General features: G+C 41.2%; 1 protein-coding gene across 9 annotated transcripts in view; it reads left to right on the plus strand.

Annotated features, from left to right (window-relative positions):
* Nucleotides 1-27,678, plus strand: part of NFIA (nuclear factor I A) — a 320,673-nt gene that overhangs the window by 223,710 nt on the left and 69,285 nt on the right. For all 9 annotated transcript variants that reach the window (XM_072419379.1, XM_072419381.1, XM_072419384.1 and 6 more), the window contains exons 3-4: nucleotides 1,952-2,017; nucleotides 16,654-16,728. In XM_072419379.1, the coding sequence (XP_072275480.1) occupies nucleotides 1,952-2,017; nucleotides 16,654-16,728 (141 nt within the window). The remainder of the gene's footprint in view (nucleotides 1-1,951; nucleotides 2,018-16,653; nucleotides 16,729-27,678) is intronic.

Here is a 27,678-nt window from a genome sequence, read left to right on the forward strand (position 1 = left end):
CTGGTGTTCTTAGCCAAATAAGGAATAAATAAAGTTTTGTTAATCAGCAGGATATCAGTGTTTAAGCAGGTGGCCGCTCAGCCTTCCCGTTGGCTCTTGGGAAATCGCAATGACTTAATGCTCGCTACACAATGTCAATAGGATATGCAAAGTCCAGTGCACTAAGTAATTCTATTGATTTAATGGTAATGCTTCCAATATGGATCAGTCACTGCCATTAATTATGTATGGGCAAATATTAATCTATTCACCTGATTGCCCATTGCCCCCCGGGTGATTGACAGCTCTCGCTGCTTTACACATTAGTGCACAGTGGGACTATGAAACTTAGACGGCAGCTTTATCATCTCAATTCATCTCTACGCCGCGGAACTGAGCCGTCCTTGCAGGAGACAATATTTTATTTCAGACGACAGTCGAGGTTTGTTTAATTAAAGAGGAAATCATCGTGATATTTAATTCAGCGTACATTAAACAAATTAAACCACAAAAATGCACTTAAGGCAGTCGTTTGCCATACACAGAATTGCATTGTTCACACTCCGTCATATCTGTATGTTTGGCAAATGGGGGCGGTGAGTTTAAATTACAGAAAGAATAGATCAATGACCCTTTACTTTGTATGTGCACCCCTCCCTTTACCCCTCCACACCATGGTGCTGCTGCCTGGGACTCCCGGCAGTCATATTTCTTTCTCTTTAGGGCTTTTTCATACTTTTCCATTGTGGTTTGTTGCATTGATGGGCTTTGTGCCACCCGTTAATGTGCATTGGGCAGCACAGTGGCTCAGAGGTTAGCACTCTGGCCTTTGGGTCCCAGGTTCAAATCTAGGCCAGGACACTACCTGCATGGAGTTTGCAGGTTCTCTCCATGTTTGGGTGCGTTAGGTTAATTGGCTTCCCCCAAAATATTTGGCCCTAGACTGTATGACTATGGAAGGGACATTGTGAGCTCCTTTGAGGAACAGCTAGTGACATGACTATAGACTTTGTACAGCGCTGCGTAATATGTTGGCTCTATAAAAATACTGTGTAAGTGAGAGGGCTTAAGAAAATGGTCTGCCAAGGCACCAGAAAGCAGAAAAATCACACCTTGCATTATTTTTAAGCAGCACACCACAATGCATTTTAATGCACTAGGGTGTCCGTCAATGCATGTACCTGTTGGGTTGTTGCCTTGCAGTGCCATTTGGAGTGGAAGTATGTGTAATACATAAAGCTGATGTGATGCAGAGTACTGTTCTCTCCCCAGGCCCTTTTAGCTGGGTGCAGCACCTGGCACTTTTTACTAACCTGGTTGTTTTTGGGTAGTTACTGAAAAGTTGGGTCACAATACCACCACCCGCCTACCCAGGTTAAAAAAATGTTGGGGAGAATACTGCAGTAAATCTATGGCAAAGTGTGAATGGACCCTCTAGGGTATTATCTGGCAAATTTGCACCACCAGTTCCCTCATACCCACCCTTATTATACCACCACCAAAAGGTTTTATACTCCTCTGAAACCTTGATCCACCATAGTCCAGGCTCACAGCCTACCAATCTTGTTCATGCCCAAAACCTTTACTCCATGTTAACTAAAGGGGATGTGTGGTCTTTTGCAGAGAAACCACTGCTTACATAGAGTGCAAGCGTCCTTCTTTGCATCATCAGAGAACAGGATGTTCTTCTCAGGCTGTTGCTGCCTTCTAAACATAAAAACTGATTTTTGAGGGTTTAAGCAGTGTGATTGGATCCGCAGACCCCTTTGCTAATCATTATTATAATGTTGCATGCTTGCAAGAAGCAACAATAAAATATTCAAATATAAAATTCAAGCAAGCAATCTAATTGGTTACTGTAGGCTCTGTTTTATGTTCCTCATCCATTTTTTCTGAATTGTCCAATGTATAAATTGCAGCATTTGTATAATTTGGTGTTCCGTACTAAATTGGAATTTTCTTTATTCAACAGATTCAAGTCAATCAGAAAGTCCCAGCCAGCCCAGTGAGGCTGACATTAAGGACCAGCCAGAGAATGGTGAGTTCCATATACATAATAAAGAATAATATCATAAAAAATACAGAATTATAAAACAGTGACCAATGAGAGGTGACACAGGGGCTGATGTGCTAGGCCAAGGGTGCAGCAAAGGTAACTAATAAAAAGCCAAAAAATTGGTGCTTTTGTTCAGACTCAATTTCTTCCTTAGAAAGTATTCCAATACTTAAAAAGATTAAAGTAGGGCTATGTTTCCTTCAGCAAGTCAGATAAAGCTGGCCGCATGGCAGGAGGACATCCAGCATCATCTAGCCCCTCCCTCCCAGCCTGGCCCCACCCCAGAGGAAGCAACATATAAGCAGAATAAACATCATCTTTATTATTCCAGTTACAAATCCTCAAAGCATGTGACCGGCCCTGGATTTGTCCCTGTAGGCAGTTGTCACCTCTCCTGCAGCCACCCGTCAGTAAACATTTTGGTTGTCTGGTGACACAAATAATATTTTTGCTGTGTGCACTGCATCAATTTCTGTTTCTAATAAATATTTTATTGATGTGAAGCTGGAATCAGAATGCATTCATTAATATTTTATTAAACAATAGGATACTACGACTATTTGTCATAATTATCCCAAAGCATACCAAGCAGAATTCAGATTCATACTAAAGAAGAAGAAAAAAAAGGTGCAGGTCCTGGATGATAATATATAGGGACATTTGTAAGAGGGACATGGTAAGTGAACACAAAATCATTTACAGAAAGGAAAAACACTAACAATTGACATGAGGTCTCTGTACCCACATGAGGGGCATCAGGCAAAAAGTGCATTAAACAAGAGGTCTCTGTACCCAGGTAAGGGGCACTGGGCAATATTTTTGATCAAACAAGAGGCCTCTGTACCCACATAAGGGGCACAGGCAAAAAATGTGATCAAAAAGAGGCCTTGATACCCACATAAGGGGTACTGGGCAAAATATTTGAACAGATAAGAGGTCTCTGTACCCACAAAAAATTTTAACAGACATAAAGCCTTTGTACCTCTAAAGGGGCAACAGGCAAAAACATTTGATCAGACAAGGGGCCTTTGTACCCACAAAAGGGACAGTGTGCACCCCAAAGATCTGGGACAGGGTGACAGTTCTTCTCTTGTTACTTTGTATCCTTTTTTTTTTTGCTTCCTATTGGCCGGCTAACAGATACTCTCAGCTTGAATTCCACACTACCAGGGGCCCCTCAAACAGACCCCACAGACCACTGGTACAACAGGGAGAAAACTTCAGCTTTTTTGTAAGAATTTTTTCATCTTGCACTTTGCAGCTTTCGCATTGAACTGGCACCACCGAGAATCTATTTACGGAATTCTCTGGGTTCTTGTAAAGCCCCTTGTTATTTTGCATGCTAATTCTAATAAATTTCTTTTTTTCCCCTGGGATTTATAAAGTGCAAGTCTGTTTCTTTGCACAAGTAACTGGCATGCTGTAATCTGGGTTAACGTTCCGGAGTAATACTTTTACAGCTGCGTGGCCACACCCATGAAAAATAGACTCACAGCGCCCACTGTAGGCCAATAACTGCACACGGCAGGAGGAGGTTTTTAACTCATTTGTTTCAAAGTTGTAAAAGTTATAGTTGTGTCTTTCCTGGCCCTGGAGACTTTTTGTGTGCCTGCAGCAAGGAACGTTCCACCCCTGTAGTAGGAGAATGCGGGGACCTATGGTTCCTTAACAGCTGGGGAGACCCAAAACTTAATATGTTTTATTCTGGTCATGAGTCTAAAGGGCCTGCAGGGTATATTACTAAATGATCATTAAATGGGATTATAAGTGGAAATGGAAAAATTCACTCTAGTAATGAATATTTCTTGAAGTTGGGTGGCATTCATTAATACCTTTTTTTTTGGGGGGGGGGATAGGGGTTAGAAGTCTAATAACCCCATCTAACTTGCTCCCCCAGCTCTGTGCACCCACACCGCACACATGGGTGCTTGTCTCTCTTCATTGCTATGGGCATTTTGGGTTCATGGGGACCAACAATCTGTACACACTGATACCCTGTGCATCAACAAATGTCCCTGGTTTCATCACCCTCAGCATTTTTCTATCTGCAGGACAGGAATCAGAGATACTGGCAGGATCACCATGTAGAATAAAGCACAAATAGAAGATAAGAACAGGTTTAGGTGCACTTTAATTTATAGTATTCACCTTCCTTCTGCAATGCAAAACTGTCAATAGTTGCAGCACACATCCTGATCCATATGATTGCATATTGCAATCATATTGCATATTGCAACCATATTAATATTGCATATTGCAAGTTTTATTGCCATTTTTGATGCTTTATTTGCTGTTCATTTTATGTATTCAGGTTACTCCAGGTCATCAGGGACTGTTCGAAGTCTAAAGAGGCAACTGCATACCCATACACAGTGACGCCCTGGGTCTGAGTGTCATAATAATATCAAACAGCCTTTAGTTTTAGCCCGTTGGGGCTGTACATACTGTTAGACACACTTAGGAGCTGAGAGATGTTTGTATGCTGCTAGGTGTGTGCATAGATGTGAGGTATTGTTCTATGATTCAGCAAATACATTTATATGGTTTACAGTTTTTATTATTTTTATTAATATTTTTAAACAGTATTTATATAGCGCCACCATATTACACAGAGCTGTACATTAAATAGAGGTTGCAAATGATAGACAGATATAGACAGTGACACAGGAGGAGGAGAGGACCCTGCCCTGAAGAGCTTACAATCTTAAGAGGTGGGGGAAGTATCACACAATAAGAGGGGGGGAATTTAAGTAAAAGCCTGTACCATATGACCAATTGTGACTGGTTCTTTAACCCCTGGAACTCAGTGCAGGAATGGTGGGCACCCCTTATAATAGGAAGAGCAGTTCTGCAGACCTTGGAACAGAGTGCAGGAATATCAAGGAAAATGATTAGCACATGCAACAAGAATCACACTATACTTAAAGTGAAACCCTGGGCAAAAAGTCAGATGTGTGTTGAAGGACATTGGGCCTGATTTATTAAAGCTCTCTGGGCTGGAGAGGATACGTTTTCATCAGTGAAGCTTGGTGATCCAACAAACCTGGAATGGATTTCTTAAAAATAATTTGCTATTTGTCACTAGATCCATTCCAGGTTTGCTGGATCACCCAGCTTCACTGATGAAAATGTATCCTCTCCAGCCTTGGAGAACTTTAATAAATTAGGGCTATTCTTCCCATGTGCCTGTTTCTAGGAAATACATTTTGCTCTGATCATGCAGTGAGCAGTTTAAATATTTATTCATAACTTTTGTTTAAATTGCAATAAATAAACTTTATGATTTATGATAAAAATTGTTTTATTAATGCACCAGGAAAACATAAAACAAAAAGCAAAATCCATGACCGTAACCTAAAAAGAAAAGCAGACGTACCGGCGAGCAGAATTCGATCTCACTTCGCCGATTCTTGTAACCTGAATTTTCATCTGACCTGATGGCCGGATTATCTGTTTCATCTCAGCCCATTCTTCAAAACCAAGAGTGAGCGAGATTAAAATCAGCAGAATTTGAGAGAACTCCGAGCCCGCAGCCCGGTCAGCAACATAAAACTCTTTTGTTCTCCTTAGCATTCAGCAGCAGCTGAACGGACCGGTTTTACAGCTTTCCGCTTATAAGACTCAACTTGCAAAAGGCATCATTGACATTCCAATATTTTCTTAAGTTAACTCTTATAAAGGAAGTTCCTTCATTGTGGTCACAGGGGGAAGAAGAGTCTTAAAGGGCCGTGGGACCTAAATTACATTCAGGTTATGGATAAAGGTGGAGACGGACTATAGAGCAGGCTTTATTGATCTTTGTAACGTGGGGGAAGCCTTGAAAAAACGTCAAGGTCCTGAGAAACCCCTTATTATAATTACTATATCCACAGCTCACAGTATACTAGTGTGGTGGTCAGTGGGAAGAATTTCTCTTACATTGCTGGCCATTGGGAAGAATGAATATCACCCTTATAGATAGCCAGAAAGATCACTTACACTGACCTGAGAGGCACAAATTGCTCATTGATCAAGGGAACCCCTTACAACCTATGGAGGAACCCTGGTTGAGAAACTCTGCATTGGACCTTTATTTAGCTGATCTGGTTGGTAACCAGAGGTGGTAGAAGTGCTGGATTTCATAATTCATAATTTCGCAATTCATAATTGCAGAAAGTTGAGGTTTTGTGGAGCACAACAGCTCTTGCGAGGCTCTTCGCTAGGGAACCCAAAGTTTAAGGCTATGTACACACGTCAGATGATTCTCATCCAATAATCTCACCCAGGCTAGTATAGGAAGAGACTCTGATGTGTGTACAGTGGCCGTCCAGCACTGTTCATGGATCTGTCCTGGTGGATCCACGAAGGATGAGCGACGAACGACCGCAATGCAAGTGAAGGGAGGACAGTCACTTGCCACTCGCTCGTTCTCCCCCCTCTTTTCTCCATGGAGCAGAACGGTGCTGTATGTACAGCGCTCGTTCGTGTATCTTTCAGTCTTTTGTCGATCCTTTCCAACAACAGAAGTCTTACTTGTGTGCGTAGCAGAAAATCAGGACGCACTTGGCTAGGGGACCCAACGCTCAAGAGCAACATGTAAAAAGTTTAATAATCAAAGATCTAAGAATCCACAATATTTTTGTATTTTTATTTTTAGTAAGGTAACATAGTACAGCCGGTGCGTTTCAGGGGCTCAGGCTCTCCCCCTTCATCAGGGACTTGAGATCGTAGGACTTGGTTTAGGTTGATTTATAGTAGAAGCAGGCAGCACACTGCCTAAATGACCTTCCAAACAATTGTTTCTTTTCACCCTTTCCATTAATTACCCATTACCAAGGTTCAGTTTGGTTCTAATTTGTTGTAACTGATACCGACCCACTAAAAGGACATTTTGCTGAAAATATGGATGCAGCCCTCCTCTCCATCAGCTGCTATGGGCTTTTTAAAAGGTTTTGCCCACGAAATGTTAACCAGGGTTGCTGTTGAACTTGTGGATTATCTCTGATAAACAAGCAATATTGGAATAATCTTTAGAACCCTCATTCTGTTTTTTCAGACGAGCCCAGTGTTCTGTTTGAACGGTGCTGGCGAGATTGAATTAGGTCAACTGTACGGCTAAAGCGGTTTATTCCTGACTGGATTCAGCTGCAGAACATAGGCTGAGAAAATCTCATTTTGGCTGAAATTAGTTTTTGGCTCCGAAAATCTGTTATTTGAACACCTGTCTCCCTCCCTCCCCCGCGAATGTAGAATTGTGTCTCCAGCCAGTGTCGACTTCAGTGGAGCAACATCAACGCTTTTCCCGGAGTCTTTTTTGGAACTGGTGAACAAATAGCCGTAATTTAGTTGTGAGTATAACGGCAGATAGTGTTCATACACAAAGAGCACAATCACTAATCTTCCATTGTTCTTAGTGCCTGAATGATGATCTCTGCCAGTTAAAATGGAGTTTATAGGACACATTTTTCCCTTTTAAATAAAAGTTTGTTGCTTCTTTAAAAGTCAGCACGTACCAGAAATGATTTTTAGTTGGATGTTAGCTGGAATGTTGAATCATATGCCAACTTTTTTACTGTTCGGTGACAAGAGAATTCCCAGCATTGCCTAACTGCCACGACCATTACAAAGCCAAATGGTGGTTTCATTTTATTCTTTTGGAATTTCCAAGATGAACAACAATTTGGAAATTCCAGCTGTGTTAGGGGGGCACCATCATTATGACTTTGCCTTGTTTTGGACCTTTGAGTCTTATTGGTGATCTGCTAAACAAGCTGAGAGCATGTTGAGCAAGCAGACTCATACAGATATGAGAATCTTACTCTATAGTTACATAGTAGGTTAGGTTGAAAAAAGTCCATCAAGTTCAATTACTAGGGAAATAAACATATCCCAGATATAAAACCCTATGAACATAGTTGATCCAGAGGGAAGAAAAAGAAACCCCTGGTACAATTTGCTTGAAAGGGGGGGGGGGGATCCTTCCAGATTCAATGAGACAATCGGATGTTCCCTGGATCACCAGTCTCGGTTATCTTTACGTTAAAGCTTTAATCCCCAGTTATATTCTGTGCTTCTAGAAATCATCCAGCTTTTTCTTAAAGCAATCTATAGTAGTTGCTGAAACTTCTTCCTGAGGGAGCCGATTCCACATTTTCACAGACCTTACAGTGAAGAATCCCTTCCTTATCCCGGGTTTAAACTTCTTTTCCTCCAAACGCAAAGAGCGCCCCCTTGTCCACTGTAACGATCCTAAAGTGAATAGTTAAGAGAGTTCCCTATATGGACCATTTATATATTTATACAGGGTGATCATATCCCCCCTTATACGTCCCTTCACAAGGGAGAAAAGAATCAGTTCAGCTCATCTCTCCTCATAGCTGAGCTGCTCCATTCCATTCCTTATTAGTTTAGTCGCTCTTCCTTAAAGGGAGTTTCAAGTATAAGTCAAAATTGCCTTTACAGTGCAATGCAAGGGTTAAATGCTCATTTTTGTGTAGGGTGTCATTAAAATGCACTTTTACTTGCATGATCCCTTCTGCAGGCTTCCTCCTCTTTTCTGCGACTGCTATTTTGCACCTTGTAAAGGATCATATACTCAACTTGTCAGCAAGGTTCAGGTTGCTGGGGACTGGTATGCAGATGTAGTCTCACCACCCAGTCCTTTACTGTCCCTTGGACTAATACCACGGCTGCCGTGTACTTTTGGAGCCTTTAAGAATCCCACCGCTTGGCAGCCAATAGGAAGTGTCTGTGTCACACAGGTAGTGGAGTTGACAAACTTGAAGAAGGACCATTCCTCCTGTAAACATAATCAAAAAGAAGACTCAGGACAAGAACATGATGAACGTAAAAAAGGTATTTTGCCTTTTCTTCCCAATGATCGGGTATTTTGCCTGGAAATCAGCTTTAGGATGCATTCAAGGCAGGCTTGCTGGGACTTGCAGTTCTTTAGCCCACAGGTTTGTTTAAAGACTCCACCGACAGCCTCAGCCGCTGGGTCAGCTCCCTAGCTTACATTACCTCTGTCAATGCTCAGCGCAGACACATTTCCGAAATAACAGTTTAAGTGGTGATGCGGCACTTTGTGTATTATTAAATACGGCGGTGTATGGAGAGAAAGAAGAAGAGATGTCTTCAATCTTGTTTAATGACCCTGGCGCCGGCTGCCTCTCGCATCTTCCGAAACACTCTCTGCCAAAGTGGCTTGTACTTCCTATACGTCGCCTTTCTGTGTGCAGTACGGACGGTGGGGGAATCCGTTTCCTAATACAGACAGTGTGAGACCCGGCTGCTCAGGTCACACCGCAGACACACAAGTATATTATTTGTGGGGTAAACGGTCCACTAAAGCTCTGTAATGATAGGAAAGATGGATAAAAACAATATGTAAGTGCGTGTGCCTATTTGTATATGGAGCGGTGATGTCACTGAAAAATATCTCCAATATTCAATCTGGAGAGTTATGATGTCACCCTGTTTCTGCAGGAGAGATATGGAGTGACCCCATAACTGCAACCTGTATGGATAAAACATAGTTCCCACATAGGCTGCATACAAAATATCGCTTGTACTTGGAGCTTTCTGATGTCACATCTGTAAATGAAGCTTGTATCTTTAAAATATAACGCCAATATACCCTAAATACAAAATATCCCTTGTATCAGAAGATACTTCAATCATGCAAAAATAATATATTTTAATATTAAGACGTCACTTCTGCAAACTTCAGCTGATATCTGGAGAATAATTATGTCACTCCTGTACAATATAGTTTACATCCAGAGAACTATGATGTTAGTTGCAATAGATACAGGTTTCATTTGCAGAATTATGATGCCACTCCTGTAAAATATAGCACATTTTGAGAGTCATGATGCCATCTTTGTACAACAAAATTTAGATTTGAAAAACAATGCTGTTGAGCTTTACACCTTTTGGTATCTGGGTTGTTATTAAAGTGGAATAGACCCTGTTATAGTTAACTATCTCCGTTCTGTCGCAGGGCAGTGCCTTCTTCTTCTTTCTTCTTTTCTTTCTTTGTTGCAATCTTCAGCCTTCTTGATTCACGGGGCAGGAAGATTTCAAGTTAGGTGCGGAGGAGTTAATTTAGTCCAGGCATTGGGAAAGGGAAAGCCAGGATGTACCGGGCATCCTGGCAACCCATGTAGAGTTGAGCATATCCAGCTTAGTAATTTTGACAGCTCAAGCAATAGATCAGGCAGTTCGAATGCTTATTGCAAAAAGGATATCGCCTGTCAGCGAAACTAAAGTGAAAATAAAAAAAATGACACCTTTAATCCTGCAGATCCCTCGATTGCGCTGGACCTTCCCTCCATCCGGTCCCGCATCCTCTTAGAATTCTTCCTTGTCCCGGCGCTAAGAAAGCGCCAGCGTCCGCCATCTTCATTCTTCTTTCCTGGTCTTCTTGCTATGTAACCCTATCTGGCACTGCGCAGGTGCAAGATTGGATGACTGAGCCAGCTGTAAAGGTGAAAAAAAGAGACCGATCTCACTGCAGTTGTGTGAAATTGGCATCTCTTTCCCCTTCGCATGCCCAAGATCGGACATGCGCAAAAAGAGCACCCAGAGCCTCCTTGGATGCATGACGTAGGTATCCCGGGAGGCTCTGTGCTCCCATTCAGTCTTGATTGCCTTGGCAAGACTTGAGTTAAGATCCGCTTTAAGGTGCCACTCAAGGAACTATTGCCTTCTTCTAAAGCCTAATTCTAGTCCAGATGGGGCCTATTTATAAAAGTTGTCACACTGATATTCACTTTCATCACTTTGCACTGTGGAAAGGCTTTAGGCTGCAATCTGCATAAACCCCAAATGTTGAAATTTCAGCAATACCTGACCTCCCTATTGGTGCAGCTGCATTTTTGTAGGTATTCATGGATTATAATTTGCATTTAATGATTAAAATTTTCCTAAAGATTAACACCAATATTACAGACATCAAGGTGATCCGAAATAGATTCAGCCTACAGAAGACCCATCTGTCACTGCTGGGGAGGAAGGAGTCCCTCTTTAGGACCCGAATCTCCCTGTCCCTTCATACTCTATATTGTCCCTTTTTTAGGATAAGTCTCCTTTTTGATAAAAAGTAAATAAAAGAACTGCTATGTTACACCTCATACCTGCTTGATTCAGTGCCAACGTCCCCAGTCATCATTTTTGCACAGCACTTGCTTTCTATGAATTGCCTGGAAACATGTACAAAAGGAAAAGCAGCCGAGGAACGGAGGAGTAGATAAGCTGCAGTGTGTCCTGGAAAAGAAGGCATTGCCAGCAGCCCTTTAGATGTGCATGCCCGCTTTCAAACCATGCCAGCCAATCATAGACCAGGAATTGTACATTCACATTTAAAAGGAATCCCAAAGATACATTTTTTTCAATATAATACACCCCTCTTACTTTATATGCAGGGGGCGCTATGCCTGCAAATTCTTTTGTCAGGAAATTTATACTGGGGATGTCTTTGATGGTCTCATTCAAAAGGAAAATTTTATTGCCCGTTTTCATTGGGAAGATTTACCCATTTTCAGCCTAGCAACCAATGCCACTGGGGAAACCCAAAATTGTACTGATGACACCGATGCAAGAAATAAGAGTTATTCATCTAGGGGGTACAAATTCTGACCACTTTCTTTTCCCATCTTTTTGATGGGATTTCTTCTTATTTCCAGTTTCATCTTAAGGACAGGAAGTGAAAGAACCCCCCCAGTGCGTTTTACTTTAACATTTAACATTTTACTCCCTCCAACTTAGTCAAAATCTTTTGTTGGCTTTGGCCCTTAATATAGTAGAAAATACAAAGCACAGACCACCCTTTAACCACACCTTAAAAGTCCCTCTTAGGGTAGCACTTCCTCTAAGTGTTAATTGGTATTTCAAATTATTCAAAATCTTTGCTTTACTACATACGCTTTAATCCAGTGAGTTCATTATGTAAATGTACATGTTTCTTACAACTTCCATTCAATTAATTGCTCTTATGATTTATGAATATGGGTATATAAAGGTATCCATTCACCAAGTACAAAGGATATTTTGCTGTGTATGGTGCTGGTGGGCTGAAGTCCCGCCCCTGCAGTTCCATTTTGTTATTTTTAATGTAAAGCATCCAATCAAGCAGTACAGCTACTTTTGAATTTGCAGTTGTATAATTTGGGGTGGATGGGAATACAGAGTTTGGTTGCATTTGTTGTCACTTTGGGGTTGTGTTTTTTAACACTAAATAGCTCAAACACACTACAAGCGAGCAATTTTTATCTAAAATGTGCATTGCATTTTGAGTGCTTCGGATGGCTGTTCTATTTTCAGAGGGTGGGTGGAGCTGGGAACTCAGATATTGCAATTCTGGTGTCCTAGGAAGACCAGTAAACTTAGCAGCATTACTCCAAAGCTACATTCAGTTATAAAAGAATACCGTGTGTGAATACATTCACAGACACAGACATCATTGTTCTCAGAATTATTCACCCCTCCCCAGGAACTGGACAGTTACATCAACTAAATTTCTTCTCTCCCCTAATCTTGCTTTAATTTTCCTATTTAGATGCTTTGCACATATCTCTCTATTTTTTGGATTGCCTGGACCCGACTCCTGCTGCGGCGCTATTAAAAGCCAATATTCTGTTGTAAAAGTCAAAGTGATTTAGTGAATGACCCCACTCAGATCTTTAACTGTAACCTTGCGACGCCTCAATTGCTACAATGATTTTTTACGCTAACAGCCCAAACTGTTATTTTTTTTTTTTTTAACTTCAGTCCGTAATTTTATAGCGGTACTTTGCTTGGAAGCATACATTTGGCATTCTACATAAAATATTTGCTCCTCGTTTACTACTGCCACTTGGTACGTAGCTGCAAATCGATGCCAACTCAAGTGACAGATATATTGGTAAAATAGTAATTAATTCCTTCGCACTTATTAGTTTAGCTCTAACAAACTGTATTTAAGCCAAATTTATTGTGGGGACAAATGGAATATTAGATAGAGAATAGACAGGCTAATGTGACACCGGCTGTGAATTATCAGTGTGCTATAAGTCAGCCAGGAGCTCGATAGCTGCGTGTATGTGGATATGCCGAGTTGATGGGAATTATCCGGGTGGTAAAGAGATTGACCAAGGTGGGGCAAATATACTTGCCTTCTGATTTTTCAGAACTGAAGAAGCAGCATAGATACGCTGCGAAACGTCTTCAACATCACAAAAACAAATCCAGTTGAATGTGGCGATTTACTACAAGCTGTTTTTGGTTTAAGGGCATCTCTTCAAGTGGCATTAAAAAGCTAGAACCCTTTCCTTTAAATTTTGCTCCGCCAGTCTTGTAGTACAAAGCCTACCAGCATTAGATAGCACTTTGCAGTGTAATAACATCTAGATGGCCCGACATTCATCATAAAAAGCCTATATAAAGGGCAATAAAGGTACTTATACCAGCTGTATATAAAATTGCATTTACTCCTTTAGTATAAAAGTGCATGCAAAGGCTAGGGGAAGATTGTGTTTTATTTTTCAAGATGTATTCCCTTCTGTGCCCTCATCAGGGATTTTTCCTGGGAACATTGTCACAGAGACAGACAACGTTACATATAGTTACATAATAAGTCAGGTTGAAAAAGTTTCAATCAAGTTTAACCACTAGGGAAAAGTTCATCCAGTAGGGATACAGTAAGAGAAAATAGAAAAATTTGGAGAGTTTCCTTGGGAGTAAGGAAAAATCTTCCAATGTAGCTAGAGATGTTCTCCAGGAGGGAAATTGCCCTCATTTTGGAGATAATTTCTTCTTCACTTCCTTTTGCATCTCTATGAATGTTAAAGGGCAGTCTCCCAGCAAGACGCAGACAACAAAAATTTCCCCTTTCTCAATCTACTCAAAAGTTTTCACAAATTGCACTGCATGCACTTGAACTAAAAACATTTGCTTGGAGTTTAGCTTTAATGATAAGAAGCCAGGAGCAGGAAATTCTTCCTTCCCCAAATAGGCAGATCGAGCCCGGAATCGTCAGCCGCTTTGTAGGAGGCCTTCGAATGGACTTTACTATTCATACACAGCCACTTCCAGCTGTTGTTCTGGAAATCAGCACGTAATCTCTCGGGGTCAGAGGACAGTCATCCATGACCGGTGCCTTTGAAAAGGTTGTGCTGATTTCAGTTGTCAGATATTACCCCCTTTTTTCTCTTCCTCAATAACACCCATTCTGCCTTTTCATCGCGAAGGACCCAGCCTAGAATTGTATTACACGAATTTAAAGTCTTAAATGTGTCGGCCGCATTGTGCAGACACGACATGCTGTGGATGGGATAATTCATTCCCTTTTGATTGCCAGCAGAAATATTCTGGGATCCTTTGAATAGATCTTTGCGCTGGATCCAAGGCAGAGTGCCTTGAAAGGAGTGCACAATAGACGGCGGGCGTATTGGTGGAAAATGCTGCGATTGTATGTTTTCTGCTAACTTGGGGGAAACCTCTGCTTTTATCCCTGCTTCACATAACCCACCTCCTACAGTATCCAAAGTTACTTAATATTGCTTTTCTTTGGGGTTCTTTTTTCTATTTTTCTGTGGTGTGCCATTGGCTTCGGAAGATTGACCATACATTTCTTTTTTTATAATAACTTAGTGCTTGTAATTATTTTAGCCCCGATAAAGAGGCAACTAGAAGCCCCTAATTGGTTGGATTTTTAGTGATCTTTTTTAACCAATAGGGATAATTCATCAAATGGGTCTTGCATTATAGGGTTAAAATACAGGAACAACTTTTTAGGGTTTAGGAAGAGCAGAATGGAATCGAGGGTTTAAGAACTCAATAGTCACTTGAAAAATGAAAGAAAGAGTGTACGGTATAGAACAGCTTTTCTTGACCTCTTTAAATAGGGGAACCCTTATAATTACTTTAGGGTCTTCAGAGACCCCCTACTATAATTTCTATACCCTTAGCTCGCCGTATATTAGCGTAGTGATAACTGTAAAAAATGCTTCTTACATTGCTGGCCATTGGGAAAAATGTCAACCTTACAGATAGCCAAAAAGTTCATTGGGGTCTGGTAAATTGACCTGAGAGGCTCATTGCTCAAGGAACCCCCAGCAACCTCTACAGGAACCCTGGTTGAGAAATATTGCTATAGTATATAAGCAAAACCTCGAAAGGGTAGATAGGGTTGACATGCACTTCTTCTTGAGATACGAGGATCCTCCATAATTTTTAAAATCGGAATGCTTAGTATAGGAAAGCCTCCTTTTGTTGGTATTAGAGGGGTTGGGAGTAGATCACTTTTAGTTGATCACCCACCTTTTTTACCTGCTAGATGAAGCTGTTCATTGAATAAAAGTTGCAATTTTTAATACAGTATATTGTGACACTGGCTCCAGAGAAAAAAAACTGTACTTGTCAAAATTGGGAAGACAAGGTGTTTGCGTGCCGTCCCTCCTATGCGCAGATCTCACTGTGTGTGTAACAGCTGTTCCTGTAAGATTTCCCTAGTGTAACCTCAGATGCAGAGACGGGGGTCTCTCCATTTTGTTTGGTTGGAACTCGGTTCTGCCTAATCCCAATCAGATGTTCCTTAAGAGCAAGAACTCTAAATCTTCCAAAGATCTCAGCACTCCTCGAAGGATACCTTCGTACTGTTCTACTTTGCTCATATGTTAGCAGTCAGTTGAGGTTATCCAAGGTAACGGCGTATTAAAAACCGAGCGTGTTTCACATTTCCTGTTAAGTTGCCTATGCATTAAGGAATCCACCAGGTGCAGATGTGTTATCCTCCTCTTCGAATCTTCTAAATCGAAAAACCGCACAATAACTCAGGGCCGCGGTTCTTTGGTGCATTTTGTTTTTCATTCCTCGTCCATTTATGAAAATCAATACCTTTTCTTTAAGCAAATGTTTAACCAATTCATTGCTGCTCGCAGGGTGTATTAGGGTGTCAGATAAGCACATAAAGTACTGCTTTACACTTCCCCTTTTCCGATATCGGGCTAGAAGATTACATGGTGACATATGTATGGGCTTTTGTTTTATAATATAATTAAAAAAGGACCTGTGCTGTGGAAGCTGTGCCCAAATAGGCGAGTAGAGGACAAAAAATCAGCCACCAGTATTTCCTGTGGTCTAATTGCAGCAGATTTAGGTAGAGACATGGCTTTCCTTCCTCATGCCAGAGCTCTCTCTGATAAATGGTGATCGGAGGACTGGTTGGATGGGTATCAAGAGACAGCCGGAAAAGGTGCTGGTGAAAGCACAAATTCACAGAATATTTAAAGTAGAAGCAGGGATATCCTTGCACTGGAAGTCCTCAGTTACAGCTTCCCCTCCAGCAAGAAGAACAGTGAGCAGGTTAGTTGTGACCAAACTCACTACAGATCTTTAAGACTAGAAGGCAAAGACACCAGGGACCTGGATAATCTCACACTGCAGATATATAACTATGAGGCTTAAGGCACATCTTTACTCATATTATTTCAAAGTTGTGAGCCTAGACACAGGTTTACCTAAAGCATAACACTCACACTACCATGATGCTCTATAGTAACACAAAGCTGTTTTTACCAAACTGCATGATAACTTGTTAAGAAGTCACTGTAAACAAGCATGATAATAAAATAATATTTGCATTTTAACTTTCATTTCAGGACATTTGGGCTTCCAAGACAGTTTTGTGACTTCTGGAGTTTTCAGCGTTACAGAACTCGTCCGAGTATCACAAAGTAAGTCTTTCTACCATTGTCCGATGACATTCATCAAGGTTGTTCCTGTAAGAGGTGCAAAATATAACCCACACATATATGGGCATAATTCTGCTGGCTGTTTTTGGGTTTTAGTGACTCATTGGTCAATTCAGAGTGTTGAAAAAGTCTCCTGCCATGCTGCTGGCCCCAGCAAATGGTTTTTATTCTCTCTTCAGCCACAGACGATTTTTATGCTCTCCCTCCTACCCCATAGTGCTGTAAAAAATATTGTACTATACCACCTCCTGAGTATTGGGTACCATAAGATGAGAGATTAGATCTTCCTTGGTAACATCAATCCTCTATGAACAACAAGCAGAGCCCTATAAAGCTACTGTGCAAATGTCCACTATATGAAGTTTGATGTTTGCATAGATTTAGTACAGACCCATCACACACATGACATGGCTGTCACTCATGCAGGTCACCCATTTGCTTCAAACTTTGAGAATACAATCCAAACCAAAGATGCCAAAAAAGGACCTTTCACTCCTTATCTGCCAATTTGTTCTAGGTTAGTGACTCAAAGTCTGGAAGTCAGAAGGTTAGCACAACAGCCAGGCAACTAGAATTTTCCAATTGGCAGCATTTTCAGCAGCTGTCCAAATATTTTTTACTTAAGCCAGGTTCACTTTGCACTTAACTCCACTGTGTTCAATCACAGCCATTCTGAATCCTACTGCTAAATGATTTCTGGAAAGCGGTTGAAAGCAGCACATGAGAGAGATCGATCAAATTTCCTTGTTATATCGAAGGTTTGTATCTACCAGTGTGCAGCCAGCATAACAATGGCTGTAAATTTCTCCGTCTCGTTCCCATGGGCAAGGCAGGATTGGGTCATGTAGAGCTAACCTAGAGGTCGATGATCAGCACTCCTGTGAGTCGAACTTGTTGAAAACTCTCTGGACAGCCTGCCAATCTTTCCCTCCTCTTCTTGGTGAAAAGAAGAAATTAGGATGTTAACCTTGTATGCTCTGCCTAAATCCATCGAGTGAGTCGAGGCATGAATCCCATTGCTATAGAGAACAGGCATCTGTTTGTCAATGGCTACCCATGGAGGACCACACTTTTTAGCCCCTTAAGCCATTAGTTGCATGAAATATTGTTACATGAACACAAATACTTTTCATTTCATTATCGTTCATTTGAATAAACAAGTTTGCACAGGGAAAAGCCGTGTTTTCCATCAATTCAGTCCACCTTAGCAGATACATAACATGCACCAGAAAAATCAAAGCTGCCATGTTGTTGGCTGCTGCACGTAACATCATCAGTACAACTTTTGTATTTTTGTACAGCACATCCATTGTAAAACTTTACCCCTTTGGGTCTGCGGTCGCTCTTCTCTGAAACTCCAGCGGAGCAGAGTTTTTTGTTTGACCTTTGCAGAGTGCTAATGTCATCAGTATGAATGACAAAAGCGCAAGCCGATCTCTGCCAGCTTGTCAATATTCACTAAACACAATGAATTAGGAGGACCTCTCGCCATCCTGCTCGATTGATCAAAGGCCTATCGATTGCCTTCTGCCCAAACGTAAGACAGACAGCCCTGGCTGAGGCTCGCACCACCTATCAAAATCAGTCTTTGTGCATATTTTTTTATAACAAAAAAAGCAATAGGATCACCTGGGTGTCTCTGGGTAACCCATCTGCTGTGTCTGCTCTGCTAAGGTCACTGTTGGCTGCGTTGGAAAAATGCCTTCATGTATAAATGTAGCAAGCCTTGCAATGCTTTCAGGGCGCAGGACAATTGCTGACCCCCTGGGATTGATTATAAGATCACAAAACACATTACTAGGAGAACACAATTACCTGCACACCAAGTAGATCTAAATACCAAAACCCCCTCTAAGTTAATTCCAAATTTTGTTTTCAATCTCATTTTAATCTGTAGCTTTTACCTATTAAATACCTGATCCTGCCATAAAGGGCCATGTTTAGTCACTTCTTTGTATAGGGTAAAAACAATAGTTTGTGATACATGGGGACAGTGGGGGATGTAGCCAACAGTGGGTCCTATTGCAGAATCGACTTGGAGACCCTTTTAGCTTAGGAGGGTGCAGAGCTTTCGTGCAGACACTTTGCACCCCCCTATGCCTTTTCCTGCATGAAGTTTTAGTAAACTAAATGTCCTCCAGTTGGAGTTTACATCCACATAAAAGTAACAACACATTCCACTTGCAGTGTATACCTTGCAACCTTTTATTTCCCCAACAAATTCATTCATTCATGTTGCCCAATTACCCCACTGGGCCTTCTACTTAGTATTCTCAAAGAAAACAAAAGTTTCTTCTCAAAGCAGCTGATCACATCCCCGAAAATGGGTCTCTCCTCAGCGGCAACTCAAATGACCCAATATTTAATTCTTAAAGGAGGATCATTTCCCAGGAGAAGTCTGATTGGTTCACTCTTTTTGAATGCTAATGCTCTCCTGGCAGAAACCACATGACCACTGCCTCCTCACTGGTCATGTGACTGACCTAAGGAATTTTTGACTGACCTCCTGGAATTTTTGGTTTCTGCCGGAAAGGTAAGATTTTCACAGGTGTGGTTATCATTTATTTGCATTTCCAATAATTCTTCTTTAACAAGGCACAACCATTGGCTGTAAACCTAAAAGTTGGTCCCCCTGATGATGCATTTGAAATCATTAGTGCTCCAATCTATGTCACTGTGTTGTTGGTCAGGAGTATAAAGAGAAGCTGTGAAAACAGACATCAAATATTCAATAGTACAAGATTAGCTGATGAATTGAACAACTTTTTACAACACATTGATTGCCTGTGGATTGCAGTTTCCTTATTTCTGACATCTGCACCCTACACAGATACCCCCATTATAGTATAGCCCTCGATTTGATCGAACTCCAGAAAAAGAGGGATAGTATATACTACACTGTGACCTCTACAGGTGCCGTATAAAGTCAAGTTGTATAATTGCTTGAAAATTTATTACGTTAGATGAGAACGGCAGCAAATAGGCTTTGTGTGACCTCATATGAGGTATAAATATAAGATCCCAGAGCTAATTTCCGCTCTTCACATTCATCTATAAAGCAGAGGTTCCTGAGACGGAAATGACTACGGTATACAGATGTTCCGTGTGCGTCCTGCATACTAACTGGTCGGGTAGGGCGACGGTACACAGACATTTATTGGTTGGTCTGTGCTAATAAAGCTGATAATATGCTTAGATTTGGCTTCCAAGCTCTCTCCCACCCTCCATCAACATGCTAATTATTTATTTTTAATTACATCATCACTGCTTGTGATCCAATCAAATCATGGCTGGTAGGAGGGACTGTCAGGGTTCTGTACAGACCTTCCTGAAAACCTGGTGAATCCTGAACTGATTCATTGTTTGTTTCCTGCCCATGTCCTGTACTGCATTATACCAGCCTTCAGATATGGTGGCTTCATTCCCTTTGCTTTTTTGGCATATTTGTGCATAATATTTTTCCTGGTAATACTTCCCAAATTAGGGTGACAACACCCAGTCAATGTACTGTTGTAATGGGGAGAAATGTTGTCATCTTCAGAACAAGCAACCTGGATGAATGAATAGCCAGCCTTAGAGATCCTCTAGTGAATCTATAGGCTACATTCTTAGTGATGTCATCGTTCCATAGTGAATGGATAGGGTGCACTTTCAGTGATGTCACCGTTCAGTAGTGAGGGGATTGGCTATATTCTCAGTGATGTCACTGGTCCCTAGCGTATGGATAGGAGATCTCAGTGATGTCACCAGTCTCTAGGAAATGGCTACAGAAAAGCTTGCCCTTTCTTCATCTCCATATGAAGCAGTTTGGACTGCAGCAGTAGACCTTCTGTCTTCATAACCAAAAGGGAATGGTGGATGGCAAATATGGGTCAACAAAAAAATAATATTAGGCTGGGCCAGTTTTTTTTTTTAAATGTTGTGCATTGGACCAGAGTAGAAAGGATTTGAAACAATACCTCATCAGCTATAATATTCCATTGAGTGTTTTTGTAATTGCTCCAGGAATAATCGCCTACCTTGTAAGCCTAGTCTAGCAAAATCACCAGGCCAGAGGGGAGATCCAGGGATAGTGGTGAGGTTCTGGATGTCTGTTCTGCTTTTTAAGCCTCCCTTGAGAAGCGAGATTTAAGTTTCTTCTATTCTATAAGGGCACAGAATTCTCCGTTCACCTTATACCAGGCCTGTTTTATATCAGAACTTATTTAGGTGCCAAGTCTGGTGTTCATGTAGCTAAGATAAGATAAAACTGTACTCACACAAGTAATATATTAAGCCCATCAGAACCTTTTGTCCCGCTTTCAAAGTCATATGCGGTCAAATCAGGACAAGCGCAGTATGGAGCACATTTGGTTCTTATTTAACAGTCTTCTCTTTGTTTTACATTTTACTAATGAGTCAGCAATGTCTGAGATATGATTCAGATGTGCACCAAAAGGTCGGAAAACTCTGATTCCCTTTTATCGGATCACGACCACCCATGGAGAATGGCGGTAAAGTGAATTCTGCAATACGCGCTCAAAATGTTGTGAGTTAAAATTAAAATAAACGTCAGCACTAAGTGAATGGCATTTATTTAGCTAAAGCACTTTGTATTGTAAGCAATTTCTATTTTTTGATAAATAATATAGTTGTTTTCATCTTCTGTTGCATCAGTGCTGCTGATTTCCCGTTTACTCCAATGACAACTGTATGGCATTTTTAGAATCGTGTTTCCATGATGGTGACAACACTGTATAATGTGATTTGAAATGATCACTTTTAGTTTCAATTGGGATAGCATATAACAATACAGAAAAGGGGTAGATCCTTGTCACCTTATAAGAGGAAGTGCCGGAACAAGGAAAGTCGTTTTTACCGGGCATTATTTTAAAGCAAGACAGAATCAGCAAATGTTCTCAAAATACTAGAGCCATGTGTATTATTATCATCCAGTATTTATATAGCGCCAACATATTACGCAGCGTTGTACAAAGTCCATAGTCATGTCACTAGCTGTCCCTCACAATCTAATATCCCTACCATAGTCACATGTCATTACCACAGTCTTAGGTCATATTTAGGGGGAAGCCAATTAACCTAACTGCATGTTTTTGGAATGTGGGAGAAAACTGGAGTACCTGGGGGAAACATAGAGAACCTGCAAACTCCATGCTGAGATTTGAATTGGGACTTAGCACTTCAAAGGTCAGAGTGCTAACCACTGAGCCACCTGCACAGATCTGGAAGAAATGCACAAAGCAGGCCAAGGTCACAATATTGCCTCTGTACAGAAACTTCCTGTATTAAAGACCAGTCACTGCACCTCTTTCTTCTTGTGCTAGGGGACTGGTCTGGTATCCACCCTCTTCAGCTATTATCTGAAAGCAGCCTGTAATGGGCCTGCCTGCTGGCCCCTCCCACATTCCCCTCCAATCACAGGTTATGTGCAGTGATGATCTCACTTCTACTTATATATGGCTATATCTTTTTTATATCCTCTCCAAGTATTTACCCATATTTTTCCAATAAATTATTTTTCACAGTTTCAATGAAAGATGCAAAAATAGAGAATAAAATACTGCAATATTAATAATTGTCTAAGAAAGTGATGGAAAATAAAAGATTTTGAAGTTGCCACCCGAAGAAAAGGTGAAGCTAATTCTGCCAATGGGGACACCTGTCCTACTTTCATCTGTCTAAGTGTCCTCAGTCTGTAGAGATTTGTAGAGACTTTAAACCTGACATTTCCGAAATACAATAAAAGCTTCCTACATGGTCAATCTCTCCAACCTACTTTATTTCACAGCATCATTTATTTGTAAATGACAGGTGCTCTTCAGCTAAAGGACGCAGCAGAATGATGTAAATTTCGGTAAGCCTGTACAACCATCCTTCCGTCAAATAAATCTCCGATATCTGTTCTCTGTACATCATCTGTTAGTGCTAATCCAATAGGGAATTAGCATCTTGCTGCCAGTTCAGGACACGGCAGTGAAATATGGTTCCCATAGCCTGTGTGCTAAGATCAGCTACTAGAAAGAGAGCTATTTGTGCCGGGATATTAGAGGGGAAGAAAAAAGATTTTAATAAAAAATCGCCTGCAGCCAGGGAATGTGCAGCGCCAGTGACCTTGCCTCTTGTACGCCATTACACAATTCAATGGCAGTCCACTCAGAGCTCGCTCTCGATCAATATCCTATTAAAGCTGCACAAAAAGTCTCCATAAACTTAGTGGTTTAGCCGTGTTTATAAATGGAACCTGGCATAATTAGACGGTCAATAGAGGCCCACGCTGCTAATTCTGAAGTCAGCGCCACACGTTTTGTGTCTATAGTGCGGTGCGAAAAGAGGACAGAACAAACTAAGACAACAATTAGGCTGTCTGTCTAATATTTATCCTTCCTCATGTCGTGTCAGCCTTTTCTATGACATATTCTGCCTTCTGATTCCTTTCTCAATGCCTGGTTGACAAAGCCGCATTGTCAGTGATGTCACCCGGCCCAAGTGAATGGATAGGGGACCTCGGGGGTGATACTGGTCTATAGTGAATAGATAGACTGCACTCTCAGCGATGTCACCAGTCTGTAGTGGAAGGATAGGCTGCACGCTCAGTGATGTCATCAGTCTATAGTGGAAGGATAGGCTGCACTCTCAGTGATGTCATCAGTCTGTAGTGGAAGGATAGGGTGCACTCTCAGTGATGTCATCAGTCTGTAGTTAATGGATAGACTGCACTCTCGTTGATGTCATCAGTCTATAGTGAATGGATAGGCTGCACTCTCAGTGATGTCATCAGTCTGTAGTGGAAGGATAGGCTGCACTCCCAGTGATGTCATCAGTCTGTAGTGGAAGGATAGGCTGCACTCTCAGGGATGTCATAAGTCTGTGGAGAATTGCTCAGCTGCCCTTTCTGTGATGTCATCAGTATGTAGAGAATGGACATGCTGCATTCTCAATGATGTCATCAATCTGTAGTTAAAATAAAGGCTGCATTATTCGTAATGTCATCAATTTACAGTGAATCGATAGGCTGCATTCTTAGTGATGTCATCAGTCTGTAGGGAATGAACAGGCTGCAATTTCAGTGATGTCATCAGTCTGTAGCCAATGCATAGGCTGCATTTTTATTCATGTCACTGGTCCCTTATGAATGAATGTCAATAGCCCCTAGTACATGGATAGGCATAATATGAAGTGATGTAACCAATCTCTTGTGGCTGCATTCTAAGTGATGTCATTGGTCTCTAGTGAATGAATAGGCCTCATTCTAAAGTGACAACACTACGTGAAGTCCACATGCTAAACCACATCTTTAGTTATCACCATTAAGTACCTAGTCTTTGATGTTTGAATAGGAATGGTTGTCTTCAATTTCTAGTCATAGGTGGCATTCATTCTCAGTGATGTCAACAGTTTCTAGACGGGATAGGCTACATTCTCAGTGATGTCACCAAGCTTTGGTAAGTGGATAGGCTGCATCCCCAGTGATGTCATCAATATATAATCAGCAGATAGGCTGCCTCTTGGCAATGTTATCAGTCTGTATTGACTATTATAATTTGTATTTAGAAGTTTTTTCTGCCAGTGGAGACAGATGGATTTATTTATTACAAGTACAGTTTTTGTAGAATGAATAGTTAGACTGTTTGTTATTTAGGTTCTCCCGTTTGCCCTGGTGTATTTTATCTACTTCCTAGGTACTTAAAAAAAAGTTTATTAGTACAACATAATGTTTCTTCTCTAATGCCTCATCTCTTGAATCCTGAATACATTAGGATCAGAGTATTTATGCCGGGTTACTAATGCATTGGTATCATTTTATAGAGCCGTTTTATTTTACATTTTACTAAATGTTGGTAAATCAAACGTTGCAGCGTTCCGGGGAATGAAAGCGCCATCTGGCCCCTTTTATTTATTGTATTAAGCCAGTTCTCTTTCAATAAATTTACAAAGTAGCACATGAAAATTAGATTACATTTATCCATGTTCTTCTTCACCCCCTAATGTCTGCCCCTTCGTATTGCTACTGAGGTGTATGAATGTCATAAGGTGAATCTTGGAACTGAAGGATGAAAGTTTTTAATTGAGAATACTACCAAAATTTATTTTAAATCTGAACTCCAGGCAAACAGCCAAATACGGAAGTGAAATACATGTACAGAAACTGCTTTAACCACCGAAGGGTTTGTATTTCTGTCTATCAAGTCCTGAGGTTTACAGAGCCCTACCACAAGGGGCAGCCCTTTCTTGGAGGGCAGGAGGCCTGCTTTTTCTCTGCTGCAGGTATAAACACTTTCCAGGTCTTGTCCCTCCCCTTTCTTTGATTGGACAGGAAAAGGATAAGCAGCACACTAATGAGTTCATATCTGATCTTTCAATGCACCTTGCTATCACATAATTGCTATGACACAACTGAGTGCTGCTTATCCCAACCCCAATCTAAGCTGGGACTGCAAAAGGGTTAATACTAGGTCAAACTCAGGTATACACACTGCTTGCATTTCAAATATACATGTAAGCTCTTCTGGGGAGGGTCCTCTCTTTCTCTTCCTCCTTTGTCATTGGGCCTGATTTATTAAAGCCCTCCAAGGCTGGAGAGGATACATTTTCATTAGTGAAGCTGAGTGATCCAGCAAACCTGGAATTGATCTGGTCCAGGATTCAAAACATTTGCTAGCACAACCCAACCCAGACATTTTTTTAAGCCGGGTGGGAAGAAATTGTAGGTGGGTGGCAGCCCCTGTATTGTGACCAAACTCTTTAGTAACCACCGAAAAACAGCCGGGTGGGTGCTGAAAAGTGCCGGGTGGTGCGCCCAGCTAAAAGGGCCTGGGGAGAACCCTGTAGCAAATAGCAAATGACTTTGAAGTTGAAATTCATGCCAGGTTTGCTGGATCACCCAGCTTCACTGATGAAAGTGTATCTACTCGAGCCTTTAATAAATCAGGGCCATTGTTTGCATCTGTCATTGGCAACCCCTGTTTAATGTACAGCGCTGAGCAATATGTTGGCGCTATATAATTACAGTTTAATAATGCTGTATTAATGAATGCAGAGCTGCATTTATTGCTTCTTATATAGCAGACACAAGGGTAAAGTGGTGAAGCTTTTTTTTTTTTTTGGGCCAGCCATAGACTTGAAGGTGTCATGTGATTGAATAAAGTCTGTGTACAGGAAGCCTCTGCTAGGTATGGCCTCCCATATATCAGCCCCACATTGTATTCTCCAGCGAGAGCCGATAATCTTCCAGCGATGTTACTTCCTCCGCACATAAACCAGCAGGCTGATGGGTTGTTATGGTGGCAGCTAATTATAGAAAGTCACATTCCTGAAGCCGTGCCCCGGGTTTGATCTATAGATGAACTTGCAGAGGCTCCATATCAGATGATCATTTTACCAAGTGTCCCATCTGCACCAAGGTTCCTGTGTTTACTTGTCAGCCGTGACAGCCCTGAGATATCAAATGCACAAACACAGGCCAGTAGGGACACTGCAGCCCTATGCTAGATGTGCAACTCCAATCATATTTCCTATTTGAGTCTATTTGTCCGGTTAAATATGTTTTTGAAAACTTCCTAAAAGCTTGTAAAATTAATGTGCACTGAAATCTCAATATTATCAGACCTACCCAGTTCTCCCGTGTAGGCTACAGAACTCCTATATAATGGAGAGGAAGTGTCCTTACATAATTCATATATAATACACATTGCAACCCATGTCAGACTTCAGCAATTTCGGGATGTTATGACTTCCCCATTTATAACCTGGTCACACGCACAGCCTTAAGACTTCTCTAGAGCTGCCCCGACTCTCTGGAATGGTCTCCCCATCCCATTCAGCTTGCTCCTACTCTGCTCATTTAAAGAGCCCTCAAAACCCAACGCTTCAACCTCACCTACCCGTCTTCTTCTGTCTTCTAAACCCTTACTACTTCCCACCATTCCATATCCCCCTCCTATTGGGCTTGATTTAATAAAGCTCTCCAAGGCTGGAGAGAATACACTTTCACCAGTGAAGCCTTGTGATCCAGTAAACCTGGAATGGATTTCTTCAGTCATTTGCTAGCAAATGTTTTGAATCCTGGCCCAGATCTATTCCAGATTTGTTGGATCGCCCAGCTTCACTGATGAAAGTGTATTCTCTACACCCTTGGAGAGCTTTAATAAATCAGGGACATTGTGTGATACTTCCCCCACCTCTTAGATTGTAAGCTCTTGGGGGCAGGGTCCTCCCCTCCTTCTTTTCTCCGTCTGTATCTGTCTGTCATATGCCACTCCTTTTTAATGTACAGCGCTGCGTAATATGTTGGTGCTATATAAATAATGTTTAATGATAATAGTAAAAAAAACAAATAATGGTCAAATGCCTCCTATGCACGCTGAGGTTCCTTACTCTAATCCCTACATAACCACAGAAATGACCATTTACTGTAGGATGGAGGGAGAAACTACAGTATGAGGCAAGGACAGGGTCTCGTTTAACCTTTTTTTTCAGTTTTGGATAGAATATAGAAGACCTAGAATTTCTTGCTTTTCTACTCCCATAATATTAGGACCTCAAGGAATGAGGGACCAGATGTCATAAAGGTGTCCCAGGGACCCCTCTGTACTTCTTTTAGAATCGCAGGTGCATATGGTGTGTTGGCCCCTATTCCTAGAAAATACATTTTTATGGACCTTGGCAGGTCGGTTATAAAACTTTTTAGCTTGTCTCCAGTTAGTTTTCATCTCTCTGTCCCTCCCCTTCTCTTCAGCTAGAAGTCAAATAATCTTTACTGTCAGAACTAAATCATTTGAGAATGTCAGAACACAGGATGATAAAAAGAGAGAAGGGATGAGCCTCGGGACAGTCAATCTCACCTTCTCACTCTAAAAGAGACAGTGTAGTTTATTACCAATGAGTTTCTATTTCCAGTTAGTGTTTCCCTTTTTTTATTGTAGCACTCTCTCT

Source organism: Pyxicephalus adspersus, chromosome 8 (assembly GCF_032062135.1).
Source record: "Pyxicephalus adspersus chromosome 8, UCB_Pads_2.0, whole genome shotgun sequence".
NCBI lineage: Eukaryota > Metazoa > Chordata > Amphibia > Anura > Pyxicephalidae > Pyxicephalus > Pyxicephalus adspersus.